Genomic DNA, 18,623 nt, shown 5'->3' with positions numbered 1-18,623 from the left:
TCTATGTGGAAATTCATAAATACACTTAATTCCACTTTTTATTTTTATTTCAAGCACTTCGTTGTGAATTTGTTTATTTTTTAGAGATATTTATTATGCATTATTGTATATTATATATATATATATATATATATATAGGTGTTATTATTATTTATTTGTTCTTTTTTTTATCAAGAATTTGAGCTGAATAGTAACAAATCCATGTCCCCGTTGTGGGATAAATTGAAGCTCTATCTCTCTTTTCTTATAAAATGAGTCCTTACAATGTAAGTTTTAAAATAAAATGCTTTTTAATGGGAAGAAAAAGTGTATCAAATGAAGTTTAGATGCTATAGGAGGAAGGAAAAAAATATTTATGACTGTGGTTTTTTTCCTACTTTTTAAAAAAATTTTGAACAAAATCCTTCCATGTATATAGGTACATTTTAGGTTTTTTTTTAAATTATTCTTTACATTTATTCATTTTATTTAATTTATTAATGAAGGCACATCTAAGTAAGAAAAAACAATATAATAGATTCTCGTGCTCACCAGATACCACCTGGTACTTACCAGATCCTACGAAGTTTACCAGTTACAACCTCAAGCTCACCAGATACTATAGTCCTAACAAGATAGTATCCGGTGCGCACCAGATACTACCTTGTGCTCACCATGTACTATGATGCTCAACAGATACTACATGGCACTCACAGGACATTAACTGGTGCACACCAGATGCTGTGATGCTTACCAGATACTATGATGTTCACTAGATACTACCTGGTGCACACCAGTTTTTACTTTGGTTAGTTTTCACCTGTTTCAGTTTATAAACAACTCTGAAAATAACATCAAATCAAACTCGTAAGGTGTGTCTGATTGCATCTCTGTAGTTCAAATCTAACATTTATCCTGAATTGTGCAAGTTGTGGTTTTCAAACCTTAAAAAAACGGTTACAACAAAGTGGAACATAGCACACAGCACTTTATTGGAAATACAGAACAAGAGAAACACAATAAGCAGACAAGAACTTTAAAGAAATCTCTTTAACACATTATACAAACAAGGGATTAACACACCATGACAAATGTACGGATACATTCTGTCTTGTAAAGGATATTGAAAATACATTGCAACCTAAAGTGCATTTGGTGTATGTATTCAGTCATTTTTTTTTTTTGTTTCAGAATTTGAGACTTCAAGAATGAGTCTGAAAGTCTGGTTTTGTTGCATACTAGTACCTTCTGTGTGACACAGTCGTGGATAAGGATCATTTCAGTACCAGCTGTGACTAGTATCAAAGCCTTTGTCATGTGGACTGATGATGGTTTCAAATCAACATGTGGTCAGAAAGAAAACTAGAACATGACTGACAGCATCAAAACAAAGTAATTGTGATAGTGACTTTTGCTTGAAAAAACAAACAAAAAAACTCCCTATATATTTGTCTAATATGTGCTCAGTTAGGCATGTCAATAAGTACCAGCGAAACATAGTTAATCTGAAGAATGATGCCTTATCCTGAGGGGTTTTTTTCTCTTTAAACTCTGTAAAAAGTTCTGAAAATAAATACAATTTGAGACAATATATTGTTACACTATCAACAGAGGTACTTTTATATTCCAATTGATTGAAATATTCCAATCTGCTATGCACTGAACTATTTAAGTGTTTATTTAAGTGTAAAAACTGTAAATAATAATGCATGTGCAAAACTGCTGAGGGCAAATTCCCACACTACGCCACGAGTATGTGCATAAATAAATGATACACATGGAAATGATTGTCATAACCATAAAAAATAAGAAAATAAGACAAGGAAAGTCCTCTTTTTTTCATCTCATAAATGATACTGAAAAACCTTACAAAAAAATGTCTCTGCTACTACTACAATACCCTCTTTAAGTATTCCTTTTCTTGTCCATCTAACCACAAAGTCACATTTTCCACTTATGAGAGTGTAACTGTATCTGTCAATCAGCTCAAGCCTTCGTGCTCATCACTGCTCCTCCAACCAGGACGGCTTGTCTGAACCTGGAGGCTTTAGCTTGACATTAAACTGTATTAGAGTTTGTTCCAACTGCTGCTGGTTGCCAGCAAAGTATGCAGAGGTTGCATTGTGGAAGAGAAGCAGCTGCTTGTGCATCACCTTTACCTGCAAGACACGACACAGGGAAACGTGTTAGTTGAAATTAACAATATTGTATTTTCCAGAATATAAGTCACAATTTTATGCATAGCTTGGGGGTGAGACTTATATTCAAGAGCAACTTAAATGTGTTTAAAATAAATAAATAAATAAATAGTGGGGAAGTCCCAATCAGAATTTTTTTGTCCCCATCCTGATTCAAAGTCATTTCATTTTGATACTGATATAGAATACTTATCTGATACTTTTGCAACATTTTTTAAAAATGAATACATGACATAAACAGACCCAGGTTTTACCCAATTTTAATTTTATTAAATTTTATTTGATCTTTTAACACTCAAACAGAGCACTTCTGTGAAGTAGCTCGATCAATCAAGCAAAAATAGTGCAACTATCAACTAGAAAAATAGCTAACTATAAAGGAAAAGAGAAAGTTTGTTGATTGTAGCTTTATTTTCTGGAGAACTGTTAAACATTTTTATTCATAAGTGATTTATATCTTCACTAAAATTCTTAAAAACAGCAACGACTTTCTTTTAAAATTGCTGTTGTAGCATGAATATGATACTGAGTGATTAGCTCATATCAATGTAAGCAGTTATTAGTTTGAGTTGCTTTTGAGACATTACTGGTTTGTTTTTTTTAAGACTTTTTTTTCACTTTGTAGACGCTCCCTTAGTAACCGTCTGTTATATCTCTGTTGGCAGCACAAAGACAGCTATTCTCATTAAAAAGAAATACAAAAGTGATCATTTTCCTCTCAAATGTCTTTGTAGGTTGTTAATTAAGTTAAGACAAAACAAAAGAGTGTCAGTTTTAAATGTTTATTAGACGAGTTATTGAGATTCATTCAGAATCTGTAAATATTTTGCTAACTTTACAGGTTTTTGTGCACTTCCTGCTCTAAGTAGTGCTGTAGTTCTTCTGTGCTTTACAGAAATACAATGTTGTGATCAGTTTATGATATGAAGACTTATAGTCGAGTATTTTTCTGTAATAATAGGCTTGAAAACCACAGCGCTGATCAAAATTACAATAATACAAGTGATCAAAATTAAACATCCGATTCCATTTAAATCTAAAACTACATGATCAAATGTGGACATCCCTAAAAATTACTACTTGTGAGAACTTGAATATCTTAGACCTAAGAAAGAAAAAAGACAACAAAAGTGGTTTCAAACAGGGGTCCCCAAAATACGGTCCAGCTCGCCTCCACATTTGGCCCGGCCCCTGAACAATATCACAGATCTAAGGTTTTTTTTTTTTTTAAGTCTGAGAAAAGTGTATAAATTATGTGTAATAAGTTTTACATATGTAGTCCTAATTTGTGGATTTTGGCTTCAGGAGTTACTTTTAGTATTTAAGTCCAGTAATAAATAAGGAAAGCTGTCTGTTAGTAGAAATCCAATAACAAGGAAACCTATTTTTTTACTTTTTGACAAAACAAGAAACATTTATGAAAAAAAAATAAAGAAAAAGCTGCAAAAAAAGAACAAATTCTCAATTTTTGTTTGATTTTATGTCTAGTCTTTGACTGAAACATGTAAAAATGACTAAATAAAGTTAGTGGGTGAGGTTGTGTTGATTAAAATGATACCAGCTAAGCAGAAAATACAGACACTAATTTAAAATTAGACAAAAACAGAATTTTAGGTTCAGGTTCCAACGAGTTAAAGAAATCACACTGGTTAAAAAACTTCCAGCGTCACAGGCTCAGAACACACCCAGAAACTGGAATACCTGGGTGTGAATGAGCCCACATCTGTGCCTGTTTGCACATGTGTAACCACCTTAAACTGTAGCGTCATGAGGTCATCGCTGCAATGAGATGACACGATTTGCACGGCACAAAAACCATTTCAGCGCTGTAACTTGATCTGTAAGGGTTAAAATGATTCATAAAAGGAGTTTTACGAGTGGAAGCTTTAACTTTAATAACCAGTATTAACTGAAATGAATATTTCACAAAAGAAATCAGCATTAAATAATTTTAAGAAACACCTCAATAGAAAGGGAAACGAGTGAGAGACAAACCTTGTTTTCCTCCAGGAATTTCAGCTTAATGGTGACATCACTACGCAGCCTTTCATATTTATCTCTGTGGATCTGGTAGTCGTGCTGAGCCATCTCAATGCGAACCATAGAAGCGGCGTCTCTTGGGCCCATGCTCAGCTCCTCCAGATCGGAGCGATACGCATCAAACTCCAGCCTGCAGTGACAACAGACACACAATCTAATTAATCTAAAGGATCTCAGTCTTCTTTGACTCTAAAAACAATCTCAGAGCGCTTACCTCGCATTTTCATAATGCTTAATGGTCATCAGAGTATCCTCCATGGTTTTATTGACCAGCGTGTTCACACTGGAGACGAAGAAGTTGATGGCACCAAGCAGAGACTCGCCGTTTTTACACAGCAGCTTTTGCGTTTCTGCATTATACCCAAACTCATCCTGAAGGAAAAGATCACATATGTAACTTCCCGCCTTCACGCCACGTCACGAGGAGAGATTAGCTGTACCGAACCTGCAGCTCCGGAGACTTCTGGCTCAGGTCGGTGAAGGTGTCCCCCAGGGCCTGCTGCGTTTGGACCATGCTCTGGAAATGGCTGATGAGCGCCGTGGCCAGTCTCAGGATGTTCTCGTACTTGCTCTTGGTGTCTTTCAGCAGCTCTATCTGAGCTTCCAGTTCCATGTCAACCGTCCGAGAGCCGCGGCCAAACTTCTCAGAGAACATCTGCTTTGTGCACTGAAAATATAGGTAAATAGGGAGAAGTGTTACAACCAGCAAGCAGTATCAGCATCTTTTAACCATCATTTTGTTTTGTTGGAATATATATGGAAATGCTGGTAAAAATGTGTATTTTTCTTCTTTATTTTAAGAGATAATGTAGATTAAAATGGATACTGACAGAGAAATTCCTGCTGGTATGATGACTAAAAAAAAAACGTCTCCCCTTTTTTGTCATTCATGATTAAGCCGTTTATCTTTGAAAATTATACTTTCTTCAGCAAATTTTGCTACAACATAGTAAAAAAAACTCAGCCAAAATTTTATGACTAAAATCTACTCCAATGAAAACTGTGTTTTTGGTTTTTTTTACATGTTCTTGTAGCATTTTTGGGCTATAGAGGGCATATATAAAATTTATACAAAATTGCATTTCTGAGTATTTATGCAAGTTGTTGTGATTTAGGAATAGAAAAAATAAATGTCTTTGGAAAAAGCTTGTAGGTGTGGCGTAAGTACTACAGCTGGTGAGCGGCTGACACATCCGCCTGAAGAGAAATAGATCCATGTTTGTCTTCATCTGAGCTGGTATCTGGCTCTGATATTGATCATCATTTTTGTTGCGTCGCTAATGTTAGGTTGGGGGTGTGAGGGGCTGTAAGCTAGCAGAAAAGCTTCTAAGCAGATGGTTGACAGGAAGTGGGGTGGGCTTACTTTGCACAAACAGTCCTATCAAAAACTCCAAAGAAAGTTGCTAATGAACTAGTGCCGCTCTGCAGAAACTATGTCCAAGAAAATGACAGTTTGGGTTTTTTTTGTATGTGACAAAGCAGCGTCACAGGTTGCAGAACAGCGCCTGAACACTTCAATTATTAGTTTTTTTTTTTTTTTTTTCTCTGCTGTCATCTCCCAGTCCATCAGTTTAAATAGTTTGCAGCAGACACATGCACACATCCAGGCACACAAATCACTCAGATTCACCACAGCATCATTTTGTTTAACACTAAGGGTGCACACTTAGTTTTAATAGAATGTTACTTACCATCCAGGTTTCCTACCAGAGCATTGTACACATCATCATACATATAGGAAACAGGAAGTGATGTCACATGTCAGAACTGTAAGGTTTTTTTTTTCCTTCCGTAATAATGCTTTTGTTTCAAATTTATTTGTTTTGTTATGTTTTTCTTTAAGGCTCGGTCATCTTATTTTTAAGTTTTTCTTTCTTCACTGCAAGAAGAACCTCCGAACATTTTAATTTAGCATAAAATTAGCATAATCATAATAATAAAAAAAAAACACTGGGAATACTTTTACAACATATCAAAAGATGATTGGAGTGAATATTTAAGAGTATAAATATGGAGAGCAATAAGTATCACTGTGGATTTGTGCGAGCGTAATTCTTCATTTGTTACTCATAAAATACATTATCTGCATAGCTAAAAAATTTTGAAAATTGAAAAAATACAATTTACACATGTGCAAATTTAAATTACAACAGCTTGAAAATAATTACACATGTCCTCACAGAATTACGCACACATAAACCGTGTTGATACTTATTTTTCTCCATATATAAACTAGGGGTGGAACGGATCACAAGACATGACCGTGTCATGGTTTTAGGGTCACAGTTCAGATAATTTTTTGGATCAATAAAAAAAGGAAAAAAAACATGATAAAAGCCTAAAATTAGTTTTTTGAAAAGCTTCAAAACATATATTTGATAAAAACATATATAAAGTACTTCAAAGCATGAATATACAAACATATTACATTAAAACATTTGCTCATTGAGGCTTATTTATAAAAACAAAACATATTTGAACACAAACAAAACGCTGAAACGTAGTTTCTGATTACATTCACGTCTTGGGACCAAATCTAAAAAAAAAAATTAGGAAAAAAAAAAATACTTGAAAAACAGTTTTTAAAATACCAAATCTATCTCGACGACCCCTTGGAATGCAAATTTTCTCTCCTCCCACCCACAGACACACATGTAGTGTCCAAATTAAATCTTAAATAAAACAGTTTAAATTTAACTTAAAATTATTTTTTTTGATATTATTTTATTCAAACCAACTGTGGAAACTCTTAAATACTACAAATAATCATTATGAGTAGAACCTGTGCAGGTGAGGCACAGCCCTGCCTGCTTTTGCTGGCGATTTATGACACATTTTGCTTGCCATACTGCCGTCCATTGACCACATCTCCCAGTTATAGAAGGAGAAGCGGCTTTCTTCAGTGCGGGACACCTGATCTCTCATGATCCGCGTCCTCCATGATGAGCTCGAGAACAGTTTTTGACCGTAGCTCCTCCCTCACGCGGCGGGAGCTCCAGGCTAACACACTTTTGGACAACCGTCAAGCAGCAACTTTAACGTTTGTTAAACAGAAAACAGTGTGCATGAATATGACGCAAATTGCATTCGGTGTGAACGGATAATTGATTTAAATAATCTGCGAGCAAGGTGATTAACTGTAGAACATGTGCAGGTGAGGCACTACTCTGCCCACTTTTCCTGGCGATTAATATCTTTTGCTTGCCATACTGCCGTCCCCTGATTCCGTGATCCGTTACACCCCCAGTATAAACATTTTTATTGTCATTTTCTTTACTACAAATTTCCTGTTAATAACTGACCTTATATGTGTTAATTCCCCATTTCTTTACACTATCCAACTTTTCCACCGCCACACCTCGGGAAACCTCCTCAGTTGGACTGGTGTTATGATTAGAAGACCCTAAAAATAAATGAACAAAATGAAACAATACTGTACGTATAGTTTGAAGGTGACAGTCTATTGCATGGATTGTGACATTAACAGAGGATAGAGTGAACATGGCGATGAGCTTGGTGGATACCTGGATGCTGGTCTGAGTGGTGGGCAAGGCGACTGGCTGAGGAGTGACTGTGAGGTAAGTTAACACCCCTGGATTTCATGCGAATGTCTGAAATGAGCACGATGGTGATGATGAGGAGAGAGGAGGGAATACAAGACAGGATGAGGTGAATATAAAACATGGTGCTAAGATGTGTAACTTTATAAATTAAATCAAAGAGTCAAATTCGGTGAAGTAAATATGCAAAAAACAAGTTTTGACGATCCAGATGCAGTTTTACCATGCAGTTAAAAAATATTTTAAAAAATGAATGAAAGTGAATATCATATGATGAAAAGATTGCATCAGGTAGACGATTCAAGCACATTTCACAGCTAGCTCCAATAGGGGGAAAAAGTGTTTATAGACAAACGAAAACACTCAAAAGTTAGAGCATTCTTCAGTTTAAAAGCAGCCAAAACATTTCTTTATGCTGCAGATATGAGCCGAGTTGGTATGAAAAAAAGGCTGCATACAACTCCAACAGCCAGGCAATCTCAGAACTACTCAGAGGAAGGCCAAAAAGCTCTCAAATGCATAAAGGGAGACAAAGAAGGAAGAAGAAAAAATGTTCAGCGGCAGACAAAGCAACCTGGTCCTGGCGCAGGAGCTCGTCTTCTGTCCAGATATTCAGGATTGTAGTGAATTGCTGGCCCTAAGGAATATGATGTTTGCAACATAAACTAATCTGAAGGATAATGTTGCAGTTACACATTATTTCTAAAACTTGCATTATCAATCAATCAATCAATCAATCAATATACTTTATTAATCCCCTGGGGGGAAATTCATTAAATTGTAGTGGTATTTGGAAAAGTCTGGAACGGCTCACAGCAATAAAGTGAGGAAAAATGTTGATATTGGAAAATGAAAAGAAATGAATGTGATTAAAACCAATAGACACATTTAAACTTGCTAAATTCTTACAGAGAAAAGTCAATATTTACTTTAGAATATTAAAATGATAAAAAGAAGTAGAAGATTGCAGTCTGGTTGGTTGGAATACCTTTGATAGTGCTAGTGGGGATGATGCCCCCTGCAGGTCCTCCATAGCCACCGGATACGATGCTAGTTTCATTCAGGTTGGGTCCAGACACCATCACCTGCTGCAGATCCTGTTGGGTTAGCAAAATTAAAAAAATAAATAAAAATTATTACCATATAAAATCAAAGTAAACGTATTTTTCTAATTAAGCTTCAAGTAAACCAAACTGTTAGAAGTAAATGAATAAATCTGAAAATCTGTGACTATGAATTTTAACTAACAATAGCAATTATTGTTTTATTTTGAAAGGGCTTGCAATTGTAAAGACTCAAGAATACATGAATAATTGAAATAACAGCTATAGGACAGACAATGTCATTATTTATTTAGTCAATTTTTTTGAAACCAAAATAATAAAGTTAGCTTAGAATATGTTGTTTACAACTACAAGGACCTACAATTGTTTTTAAGCATACATATGTAGGTATATATTTGTTTTATTCCATTATTAAATACATTATTAAATAAATATTTTTTCTTATCAGTTAAAAATGTTGCAATAAATTATTTTCTCATGGAAAAATTCCTAATATATTTTAATTACACCATATTTTCATTTTTAAACACCATTTGAAATAGTGTTTGTGTCCATACTTGTAGGCCTTTTCTCGGTTAGGTGCATTCTGGCTTCCGTAGTTTTTTTTTTTTTTTTTTTTTTCATATTTTAAGAAAAAAAAATACAGAGGTGAGTAAAATATATGTATTTTAGACACTTTAGGTGCGAAATGTCTTACCTGCTCCAGGCTGTCATCCTCAGGTAGAGTCCCGGTGTCTCCATTGCTATTAATTGGGATCTCCATGGTAGCAGCCTTGCTCATAATACTGTCTGCCATTATTCAATTTCTGCAAAATTAGCGACGACACACAAAAAATGTTAAATGTTAGCTCGATGTCAAATTCTAAATCATGAAGCATTTGAAACCAAACAGGAGTAAAAGTAAAAATAGTGGTTACCCGCACGGATGCTAACGTGGCGGACTAACGGCAGCGGTGCTGATGTGGCTGGTTGTTGTTGCTACCGACCAAGCTAGCTTTTCAATCTTGACTGTTGTGTCAATGACCAGACGTAAAACAAACATAAAGGTCGTAAATGGATACAGAACCAACTGCAGGTAAAACAAAATTAACTGCAATAATCCATCTCTGTTAAATTATTCCATGCCGCATGCATGATTGTTTAACCCCAAATTCATCACATCGTTACCCGTCAGACTAAATCCCTGCATCTAGCCAACGTCTCACTTCAAAATAAGAGTTCAATTAATTCAATTTTTACTTTACACCCACTACATTTACTTTTAAACCAAACAGAACCTCAAATATTTTGTCATTTATGATAGTAATTGTTCGCTTTTCAGCACAAGTCTGGATAAGATCAATAACGTAAAACGTATGATTTTATTTTGAAGGTTAAACCCTTTAACTCTGCTTCATCGGGACGCTTCCGGTTCTTCCAGCACCATCTTCCACGTTTGTGCTGACGTAGTATTATCCTGAGGCTGCAGTCTCTGTGGGTGAACTGCTACCAACAGCCTGAAGAGGTCAGTAGCTCTACATAACAGAAAGACATTTTGTCTTCATGACGTTTTTCCATTCATGTTTTATTGAACATCTTATTTTACCCTGAAAATGTGGTTGTAGCAAATGAAACCTTAGACACAAATGGACATTTGTTTTAATACACTTCTGTTAGTAAATAGTTCACATCCTGAATTTTGCTATTTTTTTCTTTTGTTGGTGATTGTGAGATTTATTATTATGACTCATGCAATAAACAAACCAAGTCCAGTCATTAAGAGTATGTTTTGACTCATTCTACTCATGCTACAAGTATAATTATTCAGTTATGGGGTATCATTGTGTGCCGTGTGGCTTAAAAGAAAGTATTTGGTTCTTTAAAGAGCCACACTGGCAAAAATGGTCTTTGTGAGTTTTTAACGTGCTCTTGGGGTATTTTTTGACAAAAAAAGTTTAAAATAGTATTTATGATAATATTTTTAAGTTGATGTAAAATCAGGAGCAGACAAAAAAATGTAATGAGGAAAAGTTTGTAGGTGTGACGAAGGCTCCATTCTTATGCATCCACTTGTGCACAATTCGATTCATATGTCTTCATTTTTCATGTCCGAGCTGTCATCTGACTCAAAACTGTAGGACTGGATAGGTCCAATATTGCTCACCATTTTTGTTGTACCACTAAGGTTTGGTTTGGGGCTATAGGATACTTTGAGAGACTGTAAATAAATGGATGATGGGAAGTGAGGTAGGCTTACTCAGCACAACTCAGGTAAATTCCTAATGAACTTCTGCCACTCTGCAGAAACTATGTGCTAGAAAACGACACAGGTTTATTAATTTTGTCTAAATGCGTCAAAATCCTAATTTAAAGAGTACTAGAAAGGCTTCTAAAATAGATCAAAAAGATGATCTGTGTGTGATTTTAAAATAACATAACATAGCTTCATGTATAACTGGAATGTTAGGGAAATGTCATATTTAGTAATAACCAAAAAAGCTGATCAGTAGAAACATTTGAAATTATCTACTAAGCAGGTGAGGAAGCAGCTATGATTTCAACCGTTTTCTAAGCACTTTAACATTTATCAAGTCACCTTTAGTCATGAGCAATTCAGTGCCTCTTCATCGGCTTTCAATTCTCAGCCATCTGCCAGACTGTTAACTGAAATGGGGTCTTAGCAAGACCATTATTTAAAAGCATATCTTACAAATCAGTAATTTAACAGTGGAAAAAGGAATTCAGTGTTACAATGGCTTAGGCAAAGTCTTAGATATAACTGGTAGGAACTCTGTTTTTGACGTGTTGCCTCTGGGGAAAACTTTGCTGTGCAGTTTACGTTCGCAGCACCTGTCTGAACTAAAAAAACAGCTCCTCCATAAACATTTTATTTTATTTTAAGCTAACATTCTACAGGGAACTGATCTTGTTCTTATGTAATTATACTAGCAGTGTTTACAAAGCTGAAATAGTTTGATCTTAAGTTGAACAACAAATTTCTCTTGTGTCAAACAACTGAGTATATTCTGCCTTAGTTACATGCACTCTATGGGAGTTGACCCATACAGTTTTTTTGTACTGTCTAGGCCCATAGAGGGTTGTAGAGAGGAGCAGCTGCATCTTAAGGGGAGTGCAGGTGTGTCTTACAGTTCCCTTGAGACTCATGTAACCAACTTAAAGGATGTAATGACAATGGAACGTACCATTGTTGTGCGTGTGGTAAGTGTTTTATGAAGTATTTGAATAATGTAAGTTACAGTGAGCCTCCCCCATACTATGACATATATGGGATGCTGTCATTCATTATCAGTGCGTATAGAACACCATCCCCCTTACGTAGGGTACCATCCCCCGTACGTAGGGTACCATACTCCGTTCGTAGGGCACCATTCCCCGTACATAGGACACATCCCTCGCTTGTAGGGTACCTTCCCTTACATAGGGTACCATCCCCCATTTTGTAGTTAGGGCACCATTCCCCGTACGTAGGGTACCATACTCCGTTCGTATGGCACCATCTCCCGTTTGTAGGCAGGGCACCATTCCCCGTACGTATAGGGTACCATACTCTGTTCAAAGGTGACCAATCCCCGTATGTAGGACACCATCACTCATTTGTAGTGTACCATCACTTACATAGGGTACCATCCCCCATTCGTAGGGTACCATACTCCGTTCGTAGTGCACCATTCCCCGTAGGTAGGACACATCCCTCGTTTGTAAGGTACCATCCCTTACATAGGGTACCATCCCCCATTTTGTAGTTAAGGCACCATTCCCCGTACGTAGGGTACCATACTCCGTTCGTATGGCACCATCTCCCATTTGTAGGCAGGGCACCATTCCCCGTACGTATAGGGTACCATACTCTGTTCAAAGGGGACCAATCCCCGTATGTAGGACACCATCACTCATTTGTAGTGTACCATCACTTACATAGGGTACCATCCCCCATTCGTAGAGGCACCATCCACCATTTGTAGGACACTATCTCCTATATTTATAACACCATCCCCCGTTTGTAGGGTACTATCTCCCGTATGTAGGGTGCCATCCCTCGTACGTAGTGCACCATTCCTGCTATGTAGGACACCATCCTCCGTAGGCAGGGTACCATCTCCTGTATATTGAATACCATCCCTGGTACGTAGGACACCATACCCCGTACATAGGATACCATCTCCCATTTTTAGGACACCACCCCTATAAGTAGGACACCATCCAACGTACATAGGACACCATCCCCCGTTTGTAGGGTACCATCCCCCGTACATAGCGTACCAAGCTCCCATATTTAGGGCACCATGCTCTGTACTCATGACGTTCGAGGGATGGTGCCCTTTACGCAGCACTCCAGTCTTTAGTAAAAGTGAGGGCACTGTCTACTTAATCCCTGTGCACAACTGCTGATATGAAAGTGTCTGTAGGATGCCCTTAAGATGTTCATAAAAACTCAACTCAGATCATCTCATTTTCTCCTTTTGTAACAGTTAGGCTGTAGACAAAGGGAGCAAACCTTTCACTTGAACAGCACTAACAGACTCCCTACATAATTAAAATTAATATGCAACACCTGCATCTTACCTACTTTGCTCTAACATGCTGTGTAAGTGTAAGCTGATACCTGCAGCATATCCGTTTGAAAAAAGTGTGCACGAACATTTCCGATTTATTTCACCACGGGGTCTAGGATCTTGAAATTTCCTGCGGTTACCCGTACAGGTTTTGCCATTTTTCTCCCATAGACAGTCCGTATCCACCAATAAGGACAGTTGAGGCTAACACATTTGTTTGTCAAGAGATTTTGAGACAATCTAATGGTAAGTTCTTATTTGAGCAAGGATAATCATTTTTGTAGATACCAATATCAAAGATTGAGTTGTACAGCAACACTTGTGCTTTGAATGCTTGAGGATATAGACATCACTAAACAAAATTTGCATGCAGGAAAGTGTAAATTTGTCAAAGCCCGTAAAGCTAGAACAAGACCAAATGAAGTTTTAAAGGTCTCAGTCGGGGTCTCCTGTGAGACCTCACTGCTTGTCACAAAAGCACTTTATGTATAAGAGGCGAGCCAGCTCTTAACCACAGCGAAACATTTTAGAGAATAGTTCATCTTGATCTGTAATGATCATTAAACATGCTTCCAGATGTCGGGAGGGAACTTTTTTGGTGCTCTTAATGCGTAAAGCAAAAGTCTGGGATCAAACAGCCAACTTGAGAAAAACAACACAAAGCAGTGCCGACTGCATCCACACTGATGGAGTCACAAACAGCACTCAGCTTTTACCAAAGAGCATATGGAAGTGATTTTTGTTTGGGTATCTCTAATATGCCATTGCAAACAATCAATCAAAATGTCCCCAATCTGTGGTTCAATCAACAGAAAGACTAATTAATCATTCTGATAGTTCTGGATGTTAAAGAAAGTCAGGAAAGACAACAAATTATCAAGAAAAATAGGCATTTGTGTTTTTTGCCTTGTAGAATATTAGTCTTACTGTAAAAGCAAATGTATTCCTGCATGGAAAAAGCATCATGTTTTTGTCTGTTTGAAGCGTTGGACAGGTCAGGTGCAAACATAGTTTCAGGTGACAAGAAACCCTTTTGACTGACAAGTGTTTTCAGATTAACTACGGCCGACAAAGACCCTCTGTTCCACACTTCAGCCATCATGCTCTTTTTGAAAGTGATAATTTAAAAACAAACACAAAGTTGTCAGGAGTAATTTTTTATTGTATTTATCTAAGCCAAGTCTAATGTACCTAAGGAAGGTAATACCTTTAAAACGCTGAAAGAAAAACAACGATATGGGCCACTAGGTTGTGCGTTGAAACAACTGCCAATGTTTTCCTTCCAATTTCCAAGTCAGACTATCTGTGTTTTTCACAAGCTACCACGGTGGCACTGACGACAGCTATCCCGACTACATGGCGTGAGAGCCTTGGTCGTGGTGAAAATACAGGCTTCGCTGTTCCTCTGATGTTTCCAATTACATTCACCTGGATAATCAGAGGGACAACCAGTGAGAGGCCGCAAATAAAATGAGAGGGCAATTTAGGAATCGTAAATCCCTCGAGGGATTGTCGACATTTCAGTAAAGTGTTAAAGTAGCAGCTATCATGTTTTTTTTTTTAAAGCTACGTTTTGTTGGACCACAGAAGCTGTGGTCAGGATATGCACGAAAGGCAATGTTTGGTTTTTGTTTACTTACATTCTCATGCAATCTTGTAAAGGAGGTTTCCAGTGTTACAGGGAAAAGTTTGTTTTTGTTGTTTGTTTTAATTTCACAGGACCATTCATTTCCATGTTTCCCCATTCTTCTGATCAAAAATTCCAAGAAGCAATTTTAAATCCATTGTGAATGTGTTTATAAACTGTTCAGAAAAGACACAAAGCAGATGCAAAAGGTAATTTATTTTCCCTTTACATCAGCTCCTGAGAACTTGTTCTTTTTTTTTTAAATAAAAGTTTTCTGTTATTCCTTGTAGGTAGGGGTCTTCATGCCAGTCACCACTGGATTCAGAATAAAGACATCACTCACTACGAGTTCTACTCTACACAAGCTTTGTGATTTTTTTCCCCTCTGAAGGATCAAAACCGTGCCTATAATCAAAACTTGCTGCTAAGCTTCAAACCACATTCTCTGAAGTTTTTCTCAGTTTTACACATATTTATCTAATTATGTTGCTAAAGTGGCTCTTTTTTTAAAAATACTTCTGTGACTTCACATAGTTGATTAAAGCTGCTTTTATATTTGCTTGTATTCACCAGAGACACTGTTTCTCTGGCTTACAGTTGGAGGAACAGCACCTGTTGAAGCTATCACAGAAACAGATGCAATAATGCAACAATGAAGTCAAGTGACATGTGTTGGCCAAGATCCGCTCCGCTCTGTCAACGGGGGATCAGAACCTACGAGTCCCCTGAAAGTGGTGCTGCCTTTAAAGCTGTGCGCATACTACTGTAACGATATCACTCATTGCTGAGCAAGCTGCAACACAGATGTGTCTCTATTAGAGGGATAGAAAACACTCTTTCGGGCCCCTCTCTTTTGTCACTTTTATGAAAAAGGACTTGCATATCTTAGGTTTTTTTCTTACAAAGTAATAGAATTCAAATTCTCATGCATGGAGAAAAACTTACAGAGAGGATATACTGGCAGAGAGTTAGACAGAATTATGGAATCCCCAAAGAAAATGATGATTTGACTGTTTATAGTTGATCTGGGCCTCATTTGGCATTTGTATCTCCGTAAATATGTCCTAAAAGGAATCATACTCAATGACAAAACCTGTTTCAACACTCAAGAAAGGAGGCTGCTTGCTATTCTAAACACACCCCAGAGGTATTTAGTTAAGATCTAGTAAAATTTAAGGGCTATATGTGTCTTGGCTTTTAATCGTTTAAAAAAAAAACATGAAAATTCTTTAAGAAAAGGTTCCAAGGTAGTGGCGGAGTTGGAACATTTTATATATGTTGTACTGTTGTTATTAGTATTAAAACAGTTCTTTGAGTTTTGGTGCTATGGCTAATGCTTACAGAGTTTGTATTGATGATTTCTTAAGCTTTGCCAATACTGATACTAAAACTGATTCCTAAATTAGGGGGGTAAGTGGTGGGCAAAGCTTTTTATTGAAGGGGCAGCAGCCCCCCTTGTCCCCCTATATATCCGCCCCTGTTCCATGGACTGATTTATTTTCTTTCTTTCCTCTCAAAAGTTTCACTTTCCATTTTGGGTCAGGATTTCTGTGAATAGATCATCCGTATTGTTGCGCTGATAAAATCAGCATAGTTACTTTCAAAACATCTGCAGGGCGTAATTAAAGAATTAAAATAACAACGAGATTATTTAGTGTAAATATTGGCAGGCGCATACTTGGCAGAAAAGTAAGGATTAGAGTGTCACCTTTCTTTTCCAAAAATCTGTTAATCCAGTTTCTGGCTGCTGTGTGTGTGTTCTGCTTACCTCTTATGTATGTAGGAATAATACCTAAAGTACTGGAGCTCTGTTTTAGACAAAGGTCCAAAAAATGTTGTGAATGTACATAAAAATGTGTTAAAACAGCTATAACATTTATTTTGTCTTAAGATGCATAAATGAGCTAATGCATATTTGCCTATAATTATCCATCTAAGGAGCATTTCTAAAGAAGAGGAAGAATATGTAATATTCTAGAAAAGGGTGCATGCTAATGCTACGGTAACAAATACAACCACCTCCAGTGAGGTATTGTCAGAATTGTCAAGCCCAATTTTTTAAAAACATTTTTGGCGTGTTGTGAAATTGGGTAACAGCTGGGGAGCCACAAGGTGGTGGAGGCCGGGTTACCAGCTAGCAGCTCTGATTAAACGATGTGTAAATGTCTTCGAATGGTGGCTGTCCATATCAAGAGCTACTGGCCGTTAGTCGTCCCGTAGCCCGGGGGTTTATAAAATGTGGGTCATTCTGCAACCTTGATCATTTACATCTCAGATTTTGTGCAAATTCACAAATTTTTACACAATGTGCTACCCAAGAAAGTTCAACGTTCTGTCTTCTTCACATTTTTCTCAGTATCAATCGCAATTTGTCAATAAACAGGTCTCTGAGTCGCTGTGGTGCTATCAACGCCATGATGAGTTTTGTGTAGCATTGATGCCTTCTCCTCGTTTGGACCCACTCTGGCCTGAAACGCCAGATTGCCGTCTGGTCATCGCTGGGCACTCAACAGTCCTCGTTGAGTGCCCGGCAGCACAGGGACAGAGGGGTGGCAGTCTGAAATTGACCAATCATCAGTCGATTTTGGAGACCTTGAAGAACCTACTATCAGTCGATTATTGGCTGCTGCCTTCCTGCCACCCACCTGCAACCGGGCTGCCACCAGATGACCTGCAAATATTTCCAGCTGGCCACTGACTAATGTCAAAAAATCAACTTGTTTACCTTAGAATCTTAACTTTTCTTGAAACCTCTGCTGCCACCTGCTGAATTTGATGAAAAAATTGCATTTTGGTCACTGAGAGGTGGCATTTTGGGCTCTAAGGAGCCATGCTTTTTCCCACTATGTAGACATGCTGTCTTAGCTGCGAGTTAAGATCTGCTATAGATCAGATCCACCATTTTTTCCAAGAATAACTCCTTGAGAAGCTTTTTTCCCAGTCTGCACCATGCTCATTTTTCTTTGAAGTCGCATGTTCTGTTAATTAGCAACTCATTTGCTAAATGAGTTTTAGCACTCCACCCAGTTTGCTGACTCTGCAACATCGAGGAACATTAATGACTAAACTGATATTTCATAGTTTGCAACCAAGATGCAAAAAGAAAAAGTTAAGAAAAAAATTATACCAAAGGTAAACTCATGTTTTACTTTGCCATAGGTCACTGCAGTCAGCATGAAGGATCCTCTGCACTAATTCTTAATATTTAATGGGTCCGCAGTGGTAAACTAGTTGCATAATAATCTGAGGGTAAGTCCCTCATGACTTTCTATCCTTGAGTAATCCACTAAAACCTACTTGTTCTCCATCTTCCTTGAATTAAACAATGAACTTTTGTTGAGTTTCAGAGATCAGAGATCTTAATTTGTACATTTTTTACAGGTACAACCTATGATCGCAATCCTTGTATAAGTCATTCTTTCATTTTTCAAAATAATAATAAAAAAGACAAAAAACTACCGCTTTATTTGATTTGAATAAAAAACAAAAAACAAATGAGCCAATAATCTACACATTATCCACAACTCTATTCTTTGTTTTCTGATTTTGAAATGTTCTAATTTATTGAATTAATAAATTATCAAGAACATTACAATTGCCAA

At 37.0% G+C, this 18,623-nt stretch overlaps 1 protein-coding gene and 1 long non-coding RNA gene across 6 annotated transcripts; one reads left to right on the top strand and one right to left on the bottom strand.

The window, feature by feature from the left end:
- Positions 1 to 947: 947 nt before the first annotated feature.
- On the bottom strand, positions 948 to 10,081 carry arfip2a (ADP-ribosylation factor interacting protein 2a). Of its 5 annotated transcripts, XM_024276679.2 has the most exons (11): positions 9,759 to 10,081; positions 9,539 to 9,647; positions 8,766 to 8,874; positions 8,352 to 8,414; positions 7,742 to 7,828; positions 7,520 to 7,620; positions 5,909 to 5,920; positions 4,663 to 4,884; positions 4,432 to 4,589; positions 4,173 to 4,347; positions 948 to 2,138 (listed from the first exon to the last, which is right to left on the bottom strand). In XM_024276679.2, the coding sequence occupies exons 2-11, from the start codon at positions 9,635 to 9,637 to the stop codon at positions 1,983 to 1,985; spliced, it is 1,182 nt and encodes a 393-aa protein (XP_024132447.1). In that variant the 5' UTR covers positions 9,638 to 9,647; positions 9,759 to 10,081; the 3' UTR covers positions 948 to 1,982. The 5 variants fall into 5 exon arrangements, with proteins under 5 accessions (XP_024132447.1, XP_024132448.1, XP_024132449.1 ...); XM_024276680.2 differs by lacking the exon at positions 5,909 to 5,920 and having other exon boundaries at positions 9,759 to 10,076; XM_024276681.2 differs by lacking the exon at positions 8,352 to 8,414 and having other exon boundaries at positions 9,759 to 10,076.
- Positions 10,082 to 10,208: 127 nt separating this feature from the next.
- LOC112149173 lies at positions 10,209 to 15,360 on the top strand. The gene is made up of 3 exons (XR_002919757.2): positions 10,209 to 10,345; positions 15,114 to 15,230; positions 15,312 to 15,360. It is a non-coding gene; the product is annotated as an uncharacterized LOC112149173 (long non-coding RNA).
- Positions 15,361 to 18,623: the final 3,263 nt, after the last annotated feature.

The sequence above is a fragment of the Oryzias melastigma genome, linkage group LG13, assembly GCF_002922805.2.
Source record: "Oryzias melastigma strain HK-1 linkage group LG13, ASM292280v2, whole genome shotgun sequence".
Classification (NCBI taxonomy): Eukaryota; Metazoa; Chordata; class Actinopteri; order Beloniformes; family Adrianichthyidae; genus Oryzias; species Oryzias melastigma.
The sequence above is the reverse complement of the archived record's forward strand: the minus strand, read 5'-3'. Positions and strand labels throughout refer to the sequence as shown.

Bases quoted from the DNA above. Each gene is read 5' to 3' on its own strand.
- arfip2a (XM_024276679.2), bottom strand. From the start codon at position 9,637: ATGGCAGACAGTATTATGAGCAAGGCTGCTACCATGGAGATCCCAATT. The intron at 4,348-4,431 runs GTAAGCGCTCTG...TTGTCACTGCAG, and splicing joins AAGCATTATGAAAATGCGAG to GCTGGAGTTTGATGCGTATC. The intron at 2,139-4,172 runs GTTTGTCTCTCA...CGTGTCTTGCAG, and splicing joins AATTCCTGGAGGAAAACAAG to GTAAAGGTGATGCACAAGCA.